Source organism: Marmota marmota, unplaced genomic scaffold, assembly GCF_001458135.2.
Source record: "Marmota marmota marmota unplaced genomic scaffold, marMar, whole genome shotgun sequence".
NCBI classification, from domain to species: Eukaryota; Metazoa; Chordata; class Mammalia; order Rodentia; family Sciuridae; genus Marmota; species Marmota marmota.
The window spans coordinates 4,560,677-4,582,623 of NW_025999926.1; the positions used below are offsets into that span (position 1 = coordinate 4,560,677).

A 21,947-nucleotide genomic window follows, 5' to 3' on the forward strand; every position below is an offset into this window, starting at 1 on the left:
TTTTTTTTTTTTTTTTTTTTTTTTTTTTTTTTTTGTAGCAGGGATTGAACCCAGGGCACTTAAGCACTGAGCCACATCCCTAGCCCTTTTTATAATTTATTTAGAGACAGGGTCTTGCTAAGTTGCTTAGAGCCTCACTAAATTGCTGAGGCTGGCTTTGAACTTGGGATCCTCCTGCCTCAGCCTCCCGGATTCACTAGGGTTACAGGTGTGTGCCGCCACACCCATCTTTCTTTTTTAATTCTTAAAATGTGTGCCTTGTAATTATTTAGTAAAAAGCATTATTTATTTATTTATTATTTCGCAATACTGGAGATTGAACCTAGGTACTCATGCTAGGTGAGTGCGCCACCACTGAGCCACATCCCCAGCTCTTTTAAATTTTTTGGTTTTGAGACAGGACCTCACCAGGTTGCTTACAGTCTTACTAAGTTGGCTGAGGCTGACCTCCAACTTGCCATCCTCCTGCCTCAGCCTCCTGAGTAGCTGGGATGACAGGTGTGCACTACTGTACCTGGCAAAAAAGATCTTCTTTAATCAACACGTAGGCTTAGAACAAGCAGGGAAGACCTTTCCAGGGGTGGCAGGTTGGGATGGGGAAGGGACTTCTTCTTGTAATTTGCTCTGCCCACGGAGCTGTCACAGGCCACTGCAGGCTGTGTGTGCCTTGGCTGTTGCATTGAAGAGGTGTGAGTGAGATGTTCTCAGAGTCCTGCCCAGGTTTTCTGATAGTCCCCGGTCCTCGCTCATGGCTGAGGCATACGATGGCCAGCCCACTTTTGCCTGACGCCCAGAATGAAGAGTACAACCCTGGTGTAGTCTCTCAGCCACTGGCCAGTTCTCTAATTCTCTAGTCCCTTCATTTCTCAAGAGGACTTTAATGGCAACACAGTTTGCCATTTGTGTACGTCACCTCCCCTGGATACCCGCCAGACTCTGGGGTTGTCAGGATGACCTCTAATGAGGGCCAGCGGTTTTCAAGGTCACCTGGAAGATGAAGCTCTCTTCCCAGTTCCCTCTAGCACCTGCTTCCCCAAGCCCCCAGCTCACGGCGGCTCCTTCCTCGGTCAGGGCCTAACTATGGCCTTCTCTTCCAGATGACACAGCTCATTCTGAAACCCATGGAATCAAGGTAAGGTCACTGCTGGAAAACTGTGGAGTCACAGGGCCTCCCCGACCTGGTGGTCAACCAACCTGGGGACGTGGGGGACAGCGTTCAACCCGCTGCTGCCTTAATCAGAGATAAAGACTAGGATGAGAAGACTCGGAGGTTATGGGGGAAAAGTAACATTCTGGGCCAGGCAGCTCCTCAGACAGACTCGTACTTTGAAGGTCAAGTGTGACGCAGGGGAGGGAGGCAGCAGCGGTGTCAGCACACCTTGGATTAAACAAAATCAACTCATAAAAGAAGCCAGTTGGCCTGAGGCCAAGAGCGTGTCTTAGTTAGTATGAATTTCAGCTCTGGTCAGAAGGAAGACTCTGATAGACGGGTAAAAATCTCCACTGTATCAGTTCCTTCATTTACTGTGAGTTTATATCATCCTGTCTCTATACCTGTTGGGGGGCTGGTTTTTCCTCAGATCCTAAAATTAAAAGCAAATGGTTGATAGGTTTATCTTTCTTAGAAGGGGCTCTAACTTGTAGTTTTGTGCCCCCCACTCCAGTGCACCTAACTGGGAAGGACTGAGGATGTTGAATTTCAAAAAGGCAAGCAAGGTCCCTGGAGACTTGTGCAGAGCTGATGCACTGTCAAATTCTACCCGAGGGGCTGGGGTTGTGGCTCAGCAGTAGTGCGCTTTACTAGCATGTGCAAGGCCCTGGGCTCAATCCTCAGCACCACATAAAAATAAATAAATAAAATAAAGGTATTGTGTCCAACCACAACTAACTAACTAACTAACTAGATAAATCAATCATTCTGCTGGAGATGGGATTCCACCATATGACACGTGACCTGTCTTGGGGTGACTCTCTGGGCCCAGAGAGACCTAGAGCTCGTGTGGTCATACTTAGGGTGGAAGGTCCCTGCCCCTGAGTCTTGTCTGATGGGTTGGCTGTCTGTACTTTGACATGGAGACCCTTGTCCTAGCAGATCCTTTGTTTCCAGTAAAAAGCCTTTAATGTCACATGGCTGCCGAGTGACACCACTGTGTGGTGTCCTCCTCAAGAACTTAGGGGAAGTTCAGCTCCTGTTCTTGGCAGCAGAGCTCTGGGCAGCCGTGGGAGCCTGGGGAGGCTGGAGTTGGATGGTGCTCACAGGAGACCCTTTGCTTTCCTTCCTCTGAGGTGGGATCAAGCTGCAAAGTAATGGAACCTTGCTTCTTTGCCTTTTAGGCGGAGGGGGCTCATCTTGAACATTTCTTCTGGGGTAGCACTCTGCCCGTGGCCTCTGTACACTCTTTACTCGGCTTCCAAGGTGAGGAATCAGCTGTCCGCGCCTCTCCCTTCTGCTGCTGGGGAGCGGGGGTGTCCCAGTTGGTGCTCTGCTTGGGGTGCTCTGGCCGGTTGATGGAGCGTTGCCTGGAGGCAGTCTCATAGGTACAGGGCGAGCTAGCCAATGGGGAGTCTGTATGCAAATTATAAAGACACGCCCCCTCTGCGCAGCCAGCCCAGGGGCTGAGCCCAAGGGTCTCCTAGACTGGGGGTCCTGGCTCACTTCCCACTGACCCGGGTGACTTCCTAGCCTGGTGTTGGCAAGCCCTGGTCACAAAAACAGCCCTGGGATAGCACGTGCCTTACCAGGAAAGAGCATCCGCAGGAATTTTAATCGGTTTGCAGTAGCCCTGGAGGTATATTCACACTAAATGGCCTCAGGGATATATTATCCTAAAATACACATTCATGTTCCTGATGCTCTCAGGGCCTCTTCTGAGGCCAGGGGATGAAGTGCACATGCCCCTCATGACAAGTCACTGCAGTTTCCTCTACTTTCTCGTCCCCTGCCCTAAATTTGTCCAGGTATAATTGACAAATAAATTTGGCATGTGATCCACAGCGTGGGGCATATGCTTTGAGGAGTGCATAGAGTGTGACATGATTGTTAGCGTAACCTTGACCTCATGTACTTATTGTTCTGCGGGGAGAACACTGAAGATCTACTCTCTTAGCAACTTTCAAGTATATAATATGCTGTGTTATACAACAGATCTCTGAAATCTTTATCCTACGGAACGAAAATTCCTGCCCTTGGACCCACATCTCCTCCAGGCAGGCTGTGTCTCTGCAGCATAGCATCTCTGTGGGGGCCCTTGAAATCCGAGCAAGTTGGTTGTAGCAGAGAGAACAAGCTCTGGAACCTTACGTGATTCCTTTTCTTACTACAGGCTTTTGTGTGCACATTTTCCAAGGCACTGCAAGCGGAATACAGAGCAAAAGGAATCATCATCCAGGTGAAGTAGAGAGCTGTCGTCCTTGGGACAGGAAGTTCTGGCCCTCTGTGGGGCAGGGGCCACTACTCCTGCAGGACTGGCTGTGCATAGGCAGCCAGTTGGGAGGTGGACTGGGTGGATGCTCTGGGGGTTCCTGTGATGGTCGCTGGAGCAGCTGCAGCCACTGTGATCCCACTTACTGCTGTGGTTTCTGCTGCCCTCACTTGTGCCCCAGGTGCTGGGGGAGGAAATGAGGCAGGGATGTGGTTGCTGAAAAACGCTGTGGCCCCCCTTGCCACCTCATGCTGCGTCAGAACAGAAATGGGGCTCTAGTCTGACCATCGTTTCTTCTCTGACTCAGATTCACAAGGTGGGCTTACATGGGAGGAACTGTGGAGACGGAACAAAGGAAAGCTGGGTACTTGGCCCGCTAGGGGGCAGGGGAGGGTCTTCCCCCAGGGGCTGCTGATCTGTGATGGACCCCAGAGACCCTTCACTCTCGGGCAGGGAGGGAAGGGCTGTCCTGGAGATCACCTGCTTCCACCTCAACAGGGCTGGGTGGCCGCTGCCCTCTGCAGACCAAACGGGTGACATTCTGAGGTGCCGATGACCTACACGAGCTTGGTTCAGAGTTCAGGGGTCTCTAGAACCTAAATGCACAGAGGTGTTCACTTTGTGTTGTTCTGTCATTGCTGTCGGGGAAGAGGTTGGGTGACATCCTCATGGCTGCACACAGTGGTTTTAGATGAAGTCCCCCACGCGGGGAGCGTGTCAGCAAACCAGGAATGGAATATAGCTCATGACCCAGGCGATGTCGATGGTAGGAATTTGGCCAAACGCGACATTTTCCTGGCCATAGTGCGTGATTGTGACTGCCGTGTCCCTGTACCACAGTCCCCTTCTCCGCCCGGATGAGCCCGTCTCACCGTGGGGGGGGGTCTTTCTCCCCCACGCGGGGCTGTCCACTCTGACTCCCAGTGGGGTTGGCACTTCCTTTTGCAACAGACCTTCTCCACACTGGCTAAGTTTGCTGCAGTCAAGAAAAACCCCTGAAATCTCCATGGCTTAGGACCACAAAGTCCCATTTTGCATGATGCTCCCCGCTCACTGGCAGCCGGCAGAAGGCACAGCTCATTGTGTTAATGATGGGAGGCTGCCATCTTGAATGCTGTCATTTGACCCATCAGAGTTGATGTAGCCTGGATTCTACAGGATCTTGCTTTGGCAATTAAGTGCTGTGCCCCAACATCCCCAGCCCTTTTTTGTATTTTATTTAGAGACAGGGTCTCACTGAGTTGCTTGGGGCCTTGCTAAGTTGCTGAGGCTGGCTTTGAACTTGAGATCTATCCCCCTGCCTCAGCCTCCTGAGCTGCTGGGATTCCAGGCACGTGCCACTGTGCCCGGCCTCGGTCACTTCTAAACATGAACAAGTGCCCTAGCCACCTGCTGCTCCCTAGCCATGGGACACTCAGCATCAACTTAATCTTGATTCTTGTGGACCAGAGGTACTGCAGCTGCCCAGGGAGTGGGTTCAACAAGGCAAGGGAGTTGGGAGGAGATGGGGTGGGAGAAAGGTGCGTCTTCCCTGATACAAACCCCAGAGCTATCCTCCTAGCAAGTGTGAGAAGGCAAAAGAGCTGTGATCTTTCAAAAACCACAGGCTTCTCTAGGGTTGGTGCTCAATAAATGTGTGTCAAATCAGTGTGGACCTGTGTACCGCAGGCATGGGTTTGAATTCGACCCCTGTTCTGCTCTTACCCCCTGAGCAGTCTTAGCTCATTTAAAATCTGAGAGCCTCAGTTTCCCATCCATCAACAGGTTTATAATAGCGCCTGATTTCTCTGGCTTAATCACGAAGATCTAATGACTAAGTAAATGTGCAAGTTTAACCGTATTTACTGAGCTCCTCTTTTGTATGCCTTTCCGTACCAAAGCTCACTGTAGGAATGAAAACACTTACTACTATTTCCCTATCTGAAGTCTGGGTTTGACAGTGCTCCTGCTATTTCCCAAAGAGGAACATTTTGAGGTCCCTGGATGAAAAGTGTCAAATTAATCAGAGCATTGATTTCTGTAAGAACCAATTCAATTGGATGGGTGGACACATAATCATGTTCAGTTATAAAACAAGGTAATTTCAGATGGGATGAGAAGGAAAATAAAACTAGGAAAAGTAGCCTGGATCTTTTTCCTTCTAACGATGCCAGGGTCTCTGATTCTGGGGGGAAGTCACAAAACCCCAGATTGGGTCCTCACGCCAGGAGCAACGGCTGTGGATTCCAGGGCACACGTGTTACTCTTCTTACTTTGAAAGGAAAGATTATGACGTTTGTGCAGATTATGGTGCCAAAGTGGGGTGTGAGAGTGGGAATCCAACATGCTTTAAGTTCTTCAACTTTGGTTACATGGATTAGAAATTATTTTCTGAGATGAATATCTAATATTTATCTAATAGCTAATATTTCTGATTAAATATCCAACATCCAGTTCAATTTGAATTTCAGATGAGTATGAATGATATTTTGCAGTAAGTGTGTCCCATGCCGCGTGTACACGATCACACTGAAGTTGATTGGTTGCTGGCCGGGACTTTAGCGTTTCCTGTGTTTTCACTTGCTGAGTCCAGCGTCCCTGTTCCCAGGGAGCTCCTGTTCCCTCTCTTTCTGGTTCCAAGCTCTGTGCTGGTTCTACACCTTTTATATTTAAGGATCCTAAACTTTTTATGGGAAGAGAAAAGTTGGGAAATAGTGGGTGGTAAAGGGGGTGTTGACGGAGCCTTCTTGGTCATGCATGCTTCTGTCTTTATCTCACCCTGTAGGTGCTGACCCCGTACGCGGTTTCCACCCCAATGACCAAGTATCTGAATACCAACATGGTCACCAAGAGGGCCGATGAGTTTGTTAGAGAATCACTGAATTACGTCACGATGGGAGATGAGACCTGTGGCTGCCTGGCCCATGAAGTCTTGGTAACCCATTTCTTCTTCTCTCCTTGAAACCAGACAGGAGGGAGGTGCCGGGTGTGGCTGGTCTTCCTTGCTGTTGGGACACTCAGCCCTTCTCTCTCATGGCACCCACATGAGGCCAGTGGCTGTGCTGCCACATGGTCACAGCCAGTGAACGGGAGTCTGTGGCGAGGAGGGGACAGGCTGGAGGCCTGGCTGCTCGGTCCTCGGGGAGCCCAAAGCTCCTTGGACGCCTTGCTTTTCCCCTTGGGATGGAAGAGGCTCCCAGGAGCTCTTGGGTAAAAAGGACCAGGACTCCCGGAGCTTCCACGCGGGGACTGCTCTCTTCCTCGGCTCTCTGTTCTAGTCGACGGAACTATCAGCCCTCCAGGGGAAAGAGAGGAGGGCCATTGTGACTTGCATCATTTGCCGATTTCCGTGGTATAAATATCCCACCGTGACTATCAAGCACGTGAACGGAGGAGAGGTGCACACCGTCAGCCCCTGCGAGCACGCACGCCTCAGTCCAGCCTGCCTCGAACCCCGTACGATATGGAAATGAGGTTCATGGCATGTGGCATTGGGGTGCTTTCCATTTCTGGGCTGCAAGACCAACATAAAAAGCCCAGGGAGGCTGAGCATTGCGGGTAATACTGAAACACGTGCACGCACACACACACACACACACTCACACAGACTCACACACACTCACACTCATACACAAACACACATACACACACACAGAGCCAATGTAGCTTTGTTTCCAGCCCCCTCCAATTTTGGTTATTAGTCTCCTCTGTCTCCGCCTCTTTCCTCCACCTTCTTCTCATCCCTGTCCCCTCTATGGCTATCAGCTTTTCATGGATGCCAGGGGCTTCATGGCCCTGGGCACCGTGTTCCCCATCACGTACCTCCTGGGACACACAGAGACTTTGACAGGAGATACTGAACTTTCTTAACGCATTGCTTGCCTTTTCCCGCGGAACCCTGGCACTGTGCAGAATCACCAATTTAACCCACGCTACACAAGGGACATTTGGAAAGAATGTTTAAGGGAAGAAAGAATTTCCAGGCTCTGGTTCGTCTTTAGAACCCTGTAAGGGGTCCACAAGGGGCATTGCTTGCCAGTTCCTGAGTGGTGATGATTTATGTCTGGGGCAGGTGGGCAAAGCATGTTTCCTCCATCTTGCAGAATAAAGTCCTGCTTCCTGATGTAAAAAAAAAAAATCTTTATTTTTCCTGTCGTTGGTGTGGTTTTCCTCCAGGTCTCCATTTGGCTGCAGGAAAACTAGTCAAATGTCAATGAGTTTGGACCCGGTTTCATCTGATCACAGAAACCGGCTGTTCAGGAAGCGATCACACAGAGAAAAACGTTGTGTGTACTTGGGAGCCTCCCTTCTGGCTGCCTTTCTTACTAAAACGACGTTGCAGAGAGGAGTCCTGGGATTCAGGCTGGTCCTAAAGTGGGTGTTGATGGTGTGACCAGGGCCTCCCAGCTACCGACGGCCATAGACCCCTGAATCTCTGTCACTTCTGCTGTCCATCTGCAGCTTTGGCTCACAGAGGCCCTCCGGCTTGCATTCTGCATCGGCACCAATGCGGGAAAAAGCAAGCAGCTGTGTTAAGAGGACACTAATAACCATCCCAGCACTCACCTCACCCTGCTGACATGATTTTGGGGGTTGTACCCCAGCAGAGTGGGGAAGGCAATAGCTTCTCCTTGGTCTTCAGTGTCAAACTTACTTATTTATCACACTTCTCTGTTTTTACCCCGATTTCTCTAGCCCCCAGGATAAGCCCAGAGGCCGCACATAGGGGAGGGCACATTCTTACCACTTCTTAATCTCCTCCCATACCCAGCCTCTCCAAGGCAGGAAAGGTGTAGACCTCCTGCATGTGTTCCTGGTGCCACCGCCTGCCGGTCTCCAGGGTTAGCCATCTCCAGAAGGTGTGACATCCCCTCCACCTTCTGAACTCTGTGGTCTTAGTCCTCCATTGCATCTGGAAAATGTGTCCTGGGGACCATCGTGTGTGATGCTGTTGCAACACATCTTGCTGCGTGGGCCGGTCCTACATGTCAAAAGTGGAATGTTTTCCTGGCCATTCTCTTTGGATTTCTTAGGGAACAAATTCTCATCTCTTAGGCAGACAGATGCTTAGCATAGGCTAGGAAAGAGAAAGTTTTGTGCCCGGAGAAGCAGGAGAGAAATGAAAATATGTTAATCGTTAAGATCAGTTGGCCCTTGTTAGGATTTAGGAAGATTATCGAATCTAAAGAGATGGGTAATTGCACTGAATCAACAGTAAACAGCAACCTTTCTTTTACCAAGAGGCAAGGCAAAGATGGCATACTGGGTACCCAGGAGGAGGTTAAGGCAGGCACCAGGCCAGTCTATGTCAAGGTGGTGGCTCCGGCTGCTACCTGGCCCTCATCATGTCGGGAGATCATGCTTTATGGATTCCCTTTTACAATTCAAGAAAACTGAAGCTCAGAGCTGAGTCCACTGGCCCCAGACCCCCCAGCGGGCAGCGGTAGTGCTGGATGTAGGTCCACTTGTGCCCGATGGGGCAGACTTTCTAGTTCCTTCTACATGTCCCCTCCAGCTCAGGAGGGGATAGACAAAAGAAGGAGACGAGGAGGGATTGTTTTGGAACATTTTCAAGGGGCCTGGAATTTTAATTAATACATTCATTTTTTTCATGGCTGAGCTGACTAATCCAAAACATTTAGTTCAAGACAAAAGCTAATGGGAGGGCCTGATTTTGCTGTGAGACCAAAAAGCTCTAATTGGGAGAAAGTTCTAGAGGAAGGCGTTGGGTTGATTCAGTGATGAGGCCAGTGGAAGAGTTCAACTTGGCTTCTCAGTAGCACAGGTCCGAGGAGCTGGGCTGCCTGAAGTCCCGCTGTGTGGGGAGTGGGTGGGCCCAGGGGCGCTGGACTAGCAAGAGCACCCTGGGGGCAGACGTGGATCCCAGGTTCAGGCCTTCACGTAGGGCTTCCTCTCCTGGTAAGAGCAAAGCCCCTTTGCTACTTGCTTAGCATCAGCTGACGGGCAGCATTTCTGATCCTTGGAATCGCCTTTTAATAGAATCAAGAGCATGGCGGCCCCCTGAGGTCTTGTCACAAGACCCTAAAATTTCAGAACTTCAATAGTCAGAAAAAGCAATTCTTGAAGACGGTGACTATAAATGGAGGGGTTTGATTTTTAATTCTGGGCTCCCTCTTCTCCAGACACTCACAGTTTTCTGTCTGTTAAAGGCCAGCTTTCTCAGCCTGATCCCGGCCTGGGCCTTCTACAGCCGCGCCTTCCAAAGGTTCCTGCTGACCTGCTACACGGATTACCTGAGGCAGAACGTCAGCACCAGAGAGTCCCAGATGCCCAGGACCCAGGCGCCCTTGGCTGGCCTGCAGGGACCAGAGGAGCTGGTCCCTGCCCCACCGGAGCCGGAGGAGCAGGGACTCAGAGGACACACTTGTGTGGGGCCCTAGAACTCAAGTCTGGAGACCTTTGGGAAAACCGTGGCCTAAAAACACACGTTGTAAAGGGGTTTCTGAGTTTTTATGTGTAAGGAGGGGAGGGGGTGTGGATGTCACTGGCGAAGGGTCTCAGGGGGCTTATTAAATAAACACAGTGAGAAGAAACCTTTGATTCTTGGAATATTGAAAACAATTATACTGAGTAAATGACTTTGACAGCTAGGTACAAAATTCAGAAATCAAAAGAATATCTGAGGTTACTCAATTTTTTCAGGACTTCTGTTATCTTGGAGGATTCACAATTTCTGAAACTGGGTTCCTCGGAGACTCAGGAAATTGGATGGGGGAAAGCACAGGGGCAACGCCTGTATCAGGCCCCTTTCTGTCCCCCAGCCCCCATTTCAACACATGGGGCACCGGCTTTATCTTTTATATTAATACTTGGGTTTCTATGGAAGACTGTGTGTGTAAAAATAAAAACAGAATATGTTCCTAAAAATCGTTTAAAAGCAATCACTCTAATGCAAGAATCACTGACCATAGAAATGGGGTACTAGCTGTAGGGGTGCTGGGGACACCTGGGTGTGTCAGCACTAGGGCTGGAATCACCTGAAGGATTGTGCCTTTACACCATCTGTGACTGAGGGGTGGTTAGTGGGGACCCCAGCTGGGCTGCCCAGGTGGCCGGGTTCTAAGCACATGCGTCCCAGAGAGAACCAGGAGGGAGCCAGCGTAGGGGGTCATATCACGATGAGCCCTCCCAGATTCAGCAGGAGGGGACCCCAAACTTTCTTCTCCATGGAAGGGGTATCACATATGTAATAGGGGGGGACTGGTGGAGGAAGCTGGGTCCTGGCCCCCTTTGGAAAATGAAATGTGCCACGCTAGTTAATTTTTGCCTAAGTGTTTGTCCTCGCATATGAATTTTGATGAATTACTTGGTCTTCCCATTAGTGATAAAGTAACTTATAAAATATAGGCCTCGTGTTTCTGGAAACTTCACTCAAACCCTGGTGAATCTGTGCTTTGGGAAGAGCCTCCGTGTGCAGGAGTTAGGGTTCTTCAGTTATGCAGCCCAGGGCCAGCCTCGAGAGCTAAGCCTGGGAGAGTTTTAAGAGCTTCTTAAGAGCCTTTAAAGAGAGAATTCCTTTGTAGGTCCTATAATTTGGATTTTTAAATGTCCCCTGAAAGTCCTCAGTTTGGTCTCTGGTCGGTGGCTCTGTTGGGAGGTGGCAGAACCTTTAGGGTGTGGGTCCTTGTAGAAGGAAGCCGGTCCCAGCAGCAGTAGAAGGAGAGCTTGGGACCCCTCCAGCATCTTCCCTTTCTCTCTCTGCTTCCCGGCCACCAGGAGGGGACTGTGCTTTACCATATGGTCTCCACCAGGATGTTCTGTCTCACCAAAGTGATGGGGCCCTGGGGCCAAGTGTCGCTGGACTGCACCCTGTGAAACGGCAAGCCAAAATAAATCTTTCCTCCTTTTAAATTGATTTTTCTCACACGTTTGGTCACAGCAACGAAAAGCTGACTAACACAACAGCAAAATCCCCCAAACATGTATGAAACTGGGGACAGGAATGCTCTGTGTTTTAAGATTTTTAACCCCATCACCCTCGTATGAGATGAAGGCCAACACGTGTTGAGTGCTGATCCCAGTCAGGAACTACAAGAAGCCCCTGGCAACTTGAGAAATAGGTGCCATTACTGCTGCTTCTGGTTTACAGATGAGGAAATGGAGACACACAAAAGTTAAGTGACGTGTGCAGATTTGCCTTCACAACGGGGGGCAGAGGTGGGATTTGGATGGGGTCTTCTCCTCTCCTCCGCACTCTCCTAGGCAAACACACCACCGTGGCGCCTGTCCCGGCTGAAGGCATTTCTCCGTAATCAGTGGCAAAGGATGAACACCATGCCCCTGCCGTGGGTAAGTGTCCCCAGGTGCTGTGCATTAGGGGCTTGTTCTCCAGCCTGGGGCACCTGGGGAGGGGGTGGAGCCTTAGGAGGTGGGGCCTGGAGGAGGAAGTTGGGTCACTGGGGGTGTGCCCTAGAAGGGCCCCGGGGTGGCTGTTCCTTCCCCTCTCCCTTTGCTGTCTTCCTCTGTCAGTGCCTGCTCTCACCACGATGCTCTGCCCCCTCACAAGCCCAACGCAATAGGGCCTGGTGGTTGTGACTGAAGCCTCTGAATCTGTGAGCCAAAATAAACCTTCCGTCCTCCTAAGTTGACATCTCGGGTGTTTTGTCACACTCAGGGAAGGTGGACGCACCCCCAGCTCCAGCTCCTTCGTCTTCACGTGTCACAGACACGTGGGGAGGAACAGGCTTCCGCAGCCAGGCCCACCTTCTGCATCTCACCACTCACCACCTTCCAAACTCACCACGGACTGAGAACCACTCAGGCAGAGGAGGCTGGCAGAGGAGGCTGGCAGGCGTGGCTGGCCTTCACTTCCTTAGCAGAGGGCTGGGCTCTTGTTTCTCACCGTGGAGGCCGAGGTCTCCCAGGAGTAGCATGGGAAGCTGCCGCTGGGAGAGACGTCCTTCTGGCCTTCCATCGGGGCTGCCTCCCAGGAGGACAGAGGCTGGGGAGTCCCTCAGACAACGCTGGTAGCGGGGAAATGAGGTGAGGAGGGGTCACTGGCTGCTGACGCTGGGTGTTCCCTGGGGGATCCCCCTTTTCCTGCTCTGTGGATGGGAACCAGAGTGGCCCCTTCACAGCCTCCTGAAGCCAGAGCTTGCCAGAGACAGCAGAAGACGGCCATCCTGGGGCCAGCACGGTCTTCATCAGGCTGGTCTGCTCCTGAGGCCCAGAAGGGTTGGCCTTACTGTCCTTGACCCACTGTGCCAGGGGGTGGGGGTGGGGCAGCCGGGCGACTCGCTGATGCCCTCTAATGGTGCGGGGAGGCACTGTCGGCCATTCCTGCCTCACCCTGCAGAAAACTTAGAACAGACAGACTTGGGGGAAGAAATCCCTCATTTTTCCCCTTCAGTTCTTTTGAACGGCTGAATGTGTGTTGTTTTCCGGTTTCATCCATGCCATAACGTGTGTTAGCACCCAATTCCATTGTATGACTTCCTTGTTTTCTTTATTAATTCATCAGTTGATGGACATTTAGGCTGTTCCACTTTTCGGATCTCATGGGTCAGGTGGATGTGGACATTTTTGTACAAGTTTTTGCACAGAAGTTTCTCTTGGGTGTGTATCTGGGAGTAGAATCGCAGGGTTGTGTGGTTCTCTGTGGAATTTTTTGAGGCACTGGGGACCGTTTCCCAAGGTGGCTGAGCCACCTGACTCTACCACCAGCAGGCAGGGGGCTTCAGTTCCCCACATCCTAACTGGGTCTCACTGTGTCTAGACCTCAATCCCCCGTGGCTGATGATGGTGAGCACCTCTCCTGCCTTGGGTGGCCGTTTGTGTATCTCCTTTAGGGAAATGTGCACCCAGATCCTTGGTCCATTTTGGAAGCGAGCTTGTCTTTTGCTAATGTGGGCGCCTCTTTCCGTTGCTACGGATTCCTGGGTGAAACATCCCCCGGTTGTTAAAGTTCCTCACACTTTCTGCCACACGGTTTCTGGAAGAGCTCTGTAAGTGCCACCCGCGTCTTTAGCAGTGCTTCTCGACTGGTGGCCGGGGTGGGGGTCAGATTGTGCCCCAGGAGGCATTTTGCAAGGTCTGGACACATTTTTGGTTGCCACACCTTGAGGAAGGAGAATGCCATTGGTAGACGCCAGGGATGCTTTTGAACATGTTCTGCAAAGTACAGGAGAGCCTCTTCCTTCCCCTGGCCCAGAATCAACTGTCCCCAAATATCCATTGGTGAGAAACTTCAATCTGAAATGGACCAGGTGCCTGTCCGTATATTCTCGTTCTCCTCCATCCCTTCTTGGTTTTAGGCTTATGTTAAATCTTGCCTGATCAAGGGATTAACCATTATCCTTTTAAATTATTCACCTTTGGTCCAGATGACGTCTGTCACTAAAATCTAGTGTGATGGGTCCCATCCACTCCCAGGAGTACTCGTCAAAGCCCACCAAGAGTGATGTATTGCTGGGCCCGTAGCAGGATACTGAAAGCCAAGGAGGCATTAACTAACCAGATATCATGATAGCAATCAGTTCCTACTATTTATAACAGCTGATGTGTTATATATAGATACGTACATTCACTCTTCACTGCACACAGTGGAGCAGGTAGTGTATTAGGCTCAAGTTCACAACTAGTGTATCAGGTTTAAGTTCATTAGGTAATTGTATAATAGAGACTCCAACAATAGCTTCAACAAGGAAGGCACATAAAAATCTTGAAGTCAGCAGTCTGGGGCAGCCATGCCAGCTCTGTTTCATGAAGTTTTGAAATACCAGGTAAACCTCTGCTCCATTTCTATCGTGTCAAGTTTGTATGCTGCCGGAGCACCTGCCAGTCACAGGATGACTTAATCAGAACCAAGACAAGAATCCATTAGGAAACAATGTAGGTATTTGGGAACTGTTAGAACAGGTGGCCCAGAGCAGACGTCCCCTAGTGCTGGCTGTGGCTTTCAGAGCTCAGCTATGCTGACCCCACTCCAGGGCACAGTTCAGACCCTCTGGAGACAGCACCTGGGAACGTGTACAGCAGAGACCCTCGCAGCAGCAGAGAGTGGTCAGTTCATCAGAAGATTGGGTAAGGCCGGGAATCACAGGAGGTAGGGAACAAATTCCTTAGACATTGTCCCTTAAACGTCATTGTGGGAAATTCCAAATACAGGCAAACTTACCAGACACAAGACACCCCCGTGTCCTCACCCGGGTTTATCAGTGCCCAGCCTTCGTCCATTCTCATTTTATCTGCAGCTGCATCCTTCTCCCCACCCTCCACTGGACCTTCTAAGTCCTATTTGCTTTAGGTAAAATCTATACATATTTAAATACAAGAATCTTAACTGTACAGTTTTGACAGAGGGAGTGGGATCCACAGTCCTGTCAAGATACCAAACATTCCCATTACCCCCGGAAGCTTCTGGAATTATCCCCCCATGGATTAATGGTGTCTGTACTGAGTTTTCTGTAAGTGAAATCATACGGTCTGGGATCTCTCTGGTCTGGCTTCTTTTACCAAGCTCATGTCGGCTATGCCTCCGTGTCATTGCATTGGGTATTATTTCATGTAGGAATATGTTACAATTTGTTTACCCATTTTCCTGTTGATGGACATTTGGTTTTTCAGCGTGGGGGACATGAATAGTGCTGCTACGAACATTTCTGCCTGAGTATTTTTGTGGACATATGTTTTCATTTCTCTTGGGTTTATACTCGGGAATGGATTTGCTGGGTCAAAGGGTTGGTGTATTAAACATTTTATTTTAACTTAAAACATACAAAACTATATTATTTTGCCAATCTTTTGATGTGGGGCCAAGCCCTTTCCTCCAAGTAGGAGCCTACTGATTGGAATTGCAGCTTGTCTTTCTTACGTAAATCACCCATGGTAGCAATATCAACTTGGATGTCTTTAAAGTGGTAAGAGAACTTAATGACACTTAAAAGCCATTGGCATGCAGAACCCTTTTGAATTTTCAAAAATTCCCTCAATGGTATTTTACATTTATCTTGCCCCCACTTACTTCTATCACCGTAACTTTTATTTTTTTGCTCTTTGGGATGGTTGTAGTGTGACTCCTGGAAGTCATGTGTGGGAACCTTGACCCCCAGAGTTCTGGTATTTGGAAGTGAGACCTGTGGGAGGTGATTGGGTCTCTCTCTCTAATTTGTCACACACAAATTATATATATATAATTTGGGAGGGTGTACTAGGGATTGAACTCAGGGGCACTCAACAACTGAGCCCCATTTTTTTTTGTATTTTATTTAGTGACAGGGTCTCACCGAGTTGCTTAGTGCCTCATCATTGCTGAGGCTGGCTTTGAACTCGCCATCCTCCTGCCTCAGCCTCCTGGGCAGCTGGGATTACAGGCATGCACCACCGAGCCCGGCTGGTTTATATATTTTTAATTTGGTTGTGTATTTATAACAATGAACAGAACTGACATTGGCAGGTTGGGGAACAACACAATGCCTCTTCATATGCACATAACTTAATTGGTAGGAAGAAACAAGCGGGTACCTGGCAGACAGTGGCTTTATATTTGGTGGCAAGTGTTTGGTAAGCTGTTGGCTCTGATCTGCAGTCAGTGTGCTTTTGAGAGGGAACACAAGAGTGTGCCTTGTTCTGGTTACTACTGCAGGGCAACAGTCATCCTTAGCCGCTTCAAGCAACTATTGAGCTCAGGGTTTCTGCATACCCTGCTTGGGCAGGGTGTGGTGGAGAGACTCGCATCTGATTCCAGGTGTGTGGCACCTTGGCTGGAAGCCTGGGTGGACGGGGGTGACCATGGCCAGGGACTGGGGGGACCTGAAGTTCTCTTTTTCACGCATCCTTCAACTGAAGGAAATTGTTGCCTGGAGATGTGATTAGAAGCCTCTCCTCCGTGTGCCTTGGGCTTTGTCACACACATGAGTGTCCCGGTAAGTTTTTAGTAACAGCTCTGTCTTTTTTTGACCTAGGGTAGAGTTATTTCTATTGATTTCAAGTGGAGGATGAAGAACATGTCTTCATGCCATCCATGTACCTTCTTTGATGAAGTGCCTGCTCAAGTCTTTTGCCTAATTAATTGATTAGGTACTGGGGATTAAACCCAGGGGTGCTGAACCACTGAGCCACATCCTCAGCCCTTTTTACATTTTGAGCCAGGGCCTCACTAAGTTGCTGAGGCTGGCTTTGAACTTGCAATCCTCCTACCTCAGCCTCCTGAGCCACTGGGATTACAGGTGTGTGCCACCAGGCCTGGCTACCCATTTTATAAATTGGATTTTTTTTTTTCTTAGTGCAGAGTTTAGAGAGTTCTGGGTGCATCTGCAATTAAATCTTTTGCCAGTTTTCAAATCTTTTGCTTCTTATCCTTTTAACAGGGCCTTGGGCAGAGAAACATTTTAAATTTGGATGAAATATAATTGATTAATATTTTCTTTTGTGGATTGTGTTTTTGGTGTCATATCTACAAATTCTGAGCTTAATCCTGAGTTATAAACACTTTCTCTTATATTTTTCTCTTAAAGTTTTATATATTTTTATTTAGCTCTATGATCCACTGTTTTTCTTTTTCTTTTCTTTTAACCCAGGGCTTTGTGCATGCAAGGCAAGCACTCTACTGACTGAGCTCTATCCCCAGCCCTAGTTATTTTTTACAATATGTAAAGTTTATGTTGAAATTAATGTCTAATTTTTCAAATACTGTTTGTTAAAAAGACTATCTCTTTTTATTGAGTTGTATTACACTAAAAACATCAGTTGGCCATCCCTGTGTGGATATATTTCTGAATCTCTATTCTGTTTTCTTGATTTGTGTCTATGGCTCTGTCAATACCATATTATCTCAGTAGTGTAAGTGTAGTAATTCTTAAAAACAGGTAAAAAATTCTTCCAATTATGTTATTTCTCAAAATTATTTTTGCAACTTAGTTATTTTGCTTTTCCATCTAAAATTTAGATTTAGTTTGTTTATGTCTTCAAAGAATCCTGATAGGATTTTGTGTCAAGCCTATAGACCAATTTGAGATTTGACATTTTTACTATGTTGAGTCCTAACAATCCATGAACATGATGTGTCTCTCCATTTATTTATTTCTTCTTTGATTTCTTTTGTAATTTTCAGCATACATCCTTATGAATGAATGTTTTGTTAGATTTATGCCCAATTTCTTTCCTCCCTCCCTTATTTTCCTTTCTTTTCCTTGCCTTTCTCAGAAGTTATAAATATATTGTGTTTTTAGTTTCAATTTCCAATTGTTCATTGGTAGTTTCCAGAAATACAATTAATTTTTCTATACAGACTTTGTATTTTGTGGTTTTGCTAAATCCATTAGTCCTGAGGGCCCCTCCTCCTTCTCCTCCTCCTTCTTTTGTAGATTCCTTGAAAATTTTATGTAGACAGTCATGTCATCTGGAAAGAAGGAGAGTTTTATATCTTCTTTTCCTCAATCTGCATGCCTTTTATTTCTTTTTCTTGCCTTATTGCATTGGCTAGGGTTTCCAGTATGTTGAACAGGTATTGAACAGGTGTGATGAGACCAGGAATTCTTGCTTTGTTTCCCACCTTAGGGGAAGCACTCAGTCTTTAACAAGTGGTTAGAGACTGATATTATATAGCTGTAGGTCTATAATATCACTTTTAATGGTTGCATAATAACTGGTATATTTAGCTAATGTCCCTATTGGACATTTAGGTTGTCCCCCCCCCTCCCCTTTTTTCAGTAAATGTCTTTACAACACATTCTCTATGCACATCACAATCTTCACCATCAGTTTCACCTCCACTTCTGGATCATTCTTATCAGTATCCAAACAAGGTCTAGTGTGTACCAATAAAAAAATAGTCCTTTGTTGTCATCACGTTGCAGCTGCTGTGTCCCCTCTGTTCCCCTTCATGAAGCTTCTAGAAGGAGTTTTCCTGTGTTACTGTCCCTGCTTCCTCTCTTCACTTGCCTCCTCATTCACGCCAATCAGCGTCTACTCTCACCTCCCCATGGAGACCGCGCTGGTTGTGGTCAGCAGCAAACCTTATGTTGCCAGTCCACTGGTCACTAACTAGCTCTTATTTTGGTCATTGCCACTGGCTTTGTGTGACTTCCTGATGCCACACCCTGGTTTCCTTGAACCTGACCCCATCTGCTCACTCGTCCCCCCACCAGCCCTGGCCTCAGGGTTGTGTTAGCCAAGGGAAACAAACTTAGAGGTTTTTCATTTGTTTCTATCCTACAGCAGTTTAAATAGCAAAGACCTTTCCAATTCCTGGAGGGTGTGAAATAACTTGCTTCTAAAACTGCTTGGGCTAGCATATATATTAGAGATGATTCTTAATTAATGCAGTTTATTCCACAGCTCTTGACTCAAAATCGTTCTCTCTGATTTTTTTTTTTCTTTTCAGTTCTTTGCTTGTTGGACAGTGGCTTAAATCTTGTCCACATTTAATGGGCCTTCTTCTTTCCAAGTTATTATATTCCAAGTTATTATATTCCAGTTCACTTAGGGGAGTGAGGCTGTCGGTGATGTCCCTCTGGGATTCTATGCCACACAGAAAGTGGGAGGGGACGAGAGGAAAGCTTGAAGCAACTCAGCTTTTAGCAATAAAACTTTCCTAAATCACTAGGGAATTTCAACCCAGAGTCCAAACCCCAGTTTTAAAAACATTGAAGCTGCAAATCTGTTTGGACAAGTAATGTAAAAATTGAACTTTTCTTTTTCTTTTAAAAATATACAAATCTACAGGAACAAACACTCGTGTGAGCCCAAATCATGATCTAAACCACAGATGTTGAACTTGTAAAATCCCGGGGAAAAATGGAACAACTGTTTGGAAGGAACCCCGGGAGAAAAGAATTTCCAGGATGGTGCTGAAGAGACCCTGCCAGGGGGGCTTCCTGGGGTGCTCATTGGGGGGAAGCTCTGTGGACCTCTCTCTACTCAGGGGCAAAACCTGGCTTGACATACAGGCCAGCAGCCCAGCTCACTGGCCGCCGTTGGCAGCCTCCTCCCAGCCTCCTCCCGTTCCCTCTTCAGGGATGCCAAGGCTGCCTGTGGGTTACCCCGGGTGCTTCTGGGGCTTCCAGGGAGAGAAGGAGAGAATATTCCTTCCCTGACTCAACACGTCTGTTGCCTAGGCCGTGTGTGAGTTAATGCATGCAGAGCTGAGGGAAGGCCAGGCTCTTCATTAGCACTCAATAAATGCTAGCAGTTATTATTACTATTTAAGTACTTGTACCTGGTTTTATGAAGTCTCCAGTGGAAAACAACGCAAATCTCCATTCCCCGGGGCTCCTCCCCTCCCTATCAGCCACAGGGGTTTGAACTCAGGCTTGGAGTTCAAGTTTGAACTCAGGCCTGACCATCCTCATGATCTACTGTCCCTCCCCCCTGGCAGGTACCGAGACCCCGGGACTGGGCTCTGCTTTGCCTGGACAGCAGGAAGGGCTTCTCAAGATCTCTTCCATAGACCAGCCCTATGAGCCGCTGCACCACATCCAGACAGATGCCCCAGGGGCTTGTACATCCCTTCACTGACCTGGTTCATCTGGTCCTTTCCCTGTAATGGAGGACAATGTTGGGGTTGGAAACTTTCCCTTGGAAGGCAAATCCACACTGAGTAGGGTCTGCACCTTCTCCCTGTCAGGCACTAGGCTTGGAATTCATTCTACAACCTTCCATATCAAGGGCTAAGGAACAGACTTGACCGGTGCATTAGTCTGCCCAGGCTGCCCTGATGAGATACCGTGATCAGGTGGCTCAGGCACTAGAAGTTATGTTCTCAGCTCTGGAGCCTGCAGGGCCAGGTCCCAGGTGTCGGCAGGCAGCGGGGGCTTCTCCTAGGCCTCCCCACCTTGGCTTGCAGATGGATGTCCTGGAATGGCCTTCTGTCTGTGCACGTCCCTGTGTCCAGCTGAACTCTCCTCCTCCTCCTCCTCCTTCTTCGTCTTCTCCTCCTCCTCCTCCTCCTTCTTCTCTCTTTTCACAACAGAGCAATGTCCAGGAACAAACATTCATGTGAGCCCAAATCATGATTCAGACCATGGATGTTGAACTTGCAAAATTCTGGGGAAAATGGAACAACCACTTGGGGGGGGGGTACCCAGGAGAAAAGATTTGCCAGGGTGGCTTTGAAGAGTCACTGCCGAGAGGGCTTCTAGAGTAAAATTCACTTCTCTCTCCAACAGGTTCAGCCCAGGGATTTGAAGATTTTGTTTTTTTTAATTTAAACAGCTTTACAGGGGATAACACTGACATAATGACATACAATAAGCTCGCACCTGTTAAAATCATATCATTTTTAAAAATATTTTTTACTTGTAGATGGACACAATACATTTATTTATTTATGTGGTGCTGAGGATCGAACCCAGGGCCTCACACATGCTAGATGCTCTACCACTGAGCCACAACCTCAGCCCTCATTTTGGGGTTTTGAAGTTATCCTCTCAATCAATTACAAGGAAGACAATGTTGATCACCATCCACTGTCCTAAATTTCCACCTGCCCTTTGTAATCCCTCTCTCTTGCCTCCTCCCAAGTCATGGAACCAGTGATCTGCTTCCGTCACTGCAGATTCATTAGCATTTCCTAGAAATTTATATCATGGGCAATTATACAGTACATACTCTTTTTGATCTGGCTTCTTTTATGCAACATAATTATTTTGAGATTCACTCAGTTGTTGCATATACCAATAATTTATTATTTTTAAATCCTGCATAGTGTTCCATGGACTGGCTGAACCACAATTTATCCATTCCCCTGCTGGTGGACAATTTTGGGTTATTACAAGTAGAAGCCATTACCAACATTCGTGTTCGAGTTCTTTGTATGGACAGATTTCATTTCTCTTGGGTAAATAGCTAGGAGAAGAATATCTGGGTTAAATGACAGGTCATTTTTTGGAAATTTTTTGAGAAGCTGCCAGGTGGTTTTCCAAAGGGGTCACACCAATTTATATTCCCACCCACAGTGTGTGAGAGGTCAGTTGCTTCACATCTCGAAGGACCTGAATTTTTAAATAACCATCCCAGTGATAGTGAGCCACAGGCCCCACACAGTTTGAGGCTGTTCTTTGACCATACTGATCTGGGCAATGCTCCCAGGGACCTGGATCAGCTGGGCGGAGGCCCGAGAGGGGTGGTGGTGGGGGTTGGACATGCAGGGCAGTGCATCTGTCTGAAATACGACACAACCTCACAGGCACAGGGCCTCCAAGGCCCTCTTTCCTCTTCCTCTCTGCCAGCTGAAGCCCTGACCTGGAAGACTGTGCTGAATTCTCTTCTCTTTCTCAAACTTCGCATCACGGGTCCCTCTTTCATAAGATGCAGTGAAAATGGTATCAGGTTTAGAGTTGGGCACATGCAAGTTTTAAGAATCATTTCATTTCTTTCCCGTTTCATTTCTGCATGATGAGGTGAGAGGGCGCAGCGGTGAGGCTTTGGGGGATTAGGCATCGATTATGCACCTGGCTTATCTCACCTAAGCAAAGGGACAGAGGGTCACCCGAACAGGATGCTGTGTTCCTCCAACACATGCTCATGAACCTATGTTGGGCGGAGCAATGCAAGCGACCGTGTTGGCCTCGTGCTCTGCCTTAGGAC

The 21,947-nt window shown here is 48.2% G+C and overlaps 1 protein-coding gene across 1 annotated transcript in view; it reads left to right on the top strand.

Moving 5' to 3' along the window:
* The window catches only part of Hsd17b3 (hydroxysteroid 17-beta dehydrogenase 3), a 31,516-nt gene extending 21,714 nt beyond the window's left edge, over positions 1-9,802 (top strand). Inside the window, exons 7-11 of the mRNA XM_015503988.1 lie at positions 1,098-1,132; positions 2,335-2,416; positions 3,324-3,389; positions 6,187-6,336; positions 9,572-9,802. Of these exons, the coding sequence (XP_015359474.1) occupies positions 1,098-1,132; positions 2,335-2,416; positions 3,324-3,389; positions 6,187-6,336; positions 9,572-9,802 (564 nt within the window). The remainder of the gene's footprint in view (positions 1-1,097; positions 1,133-2,334; positions 2,417-3,323; positions 3,390-6,186; positions 6,337-9,571) is intronic.
* Positions 9,803-21,947: the final 12,145 nt, after the last annotated feature.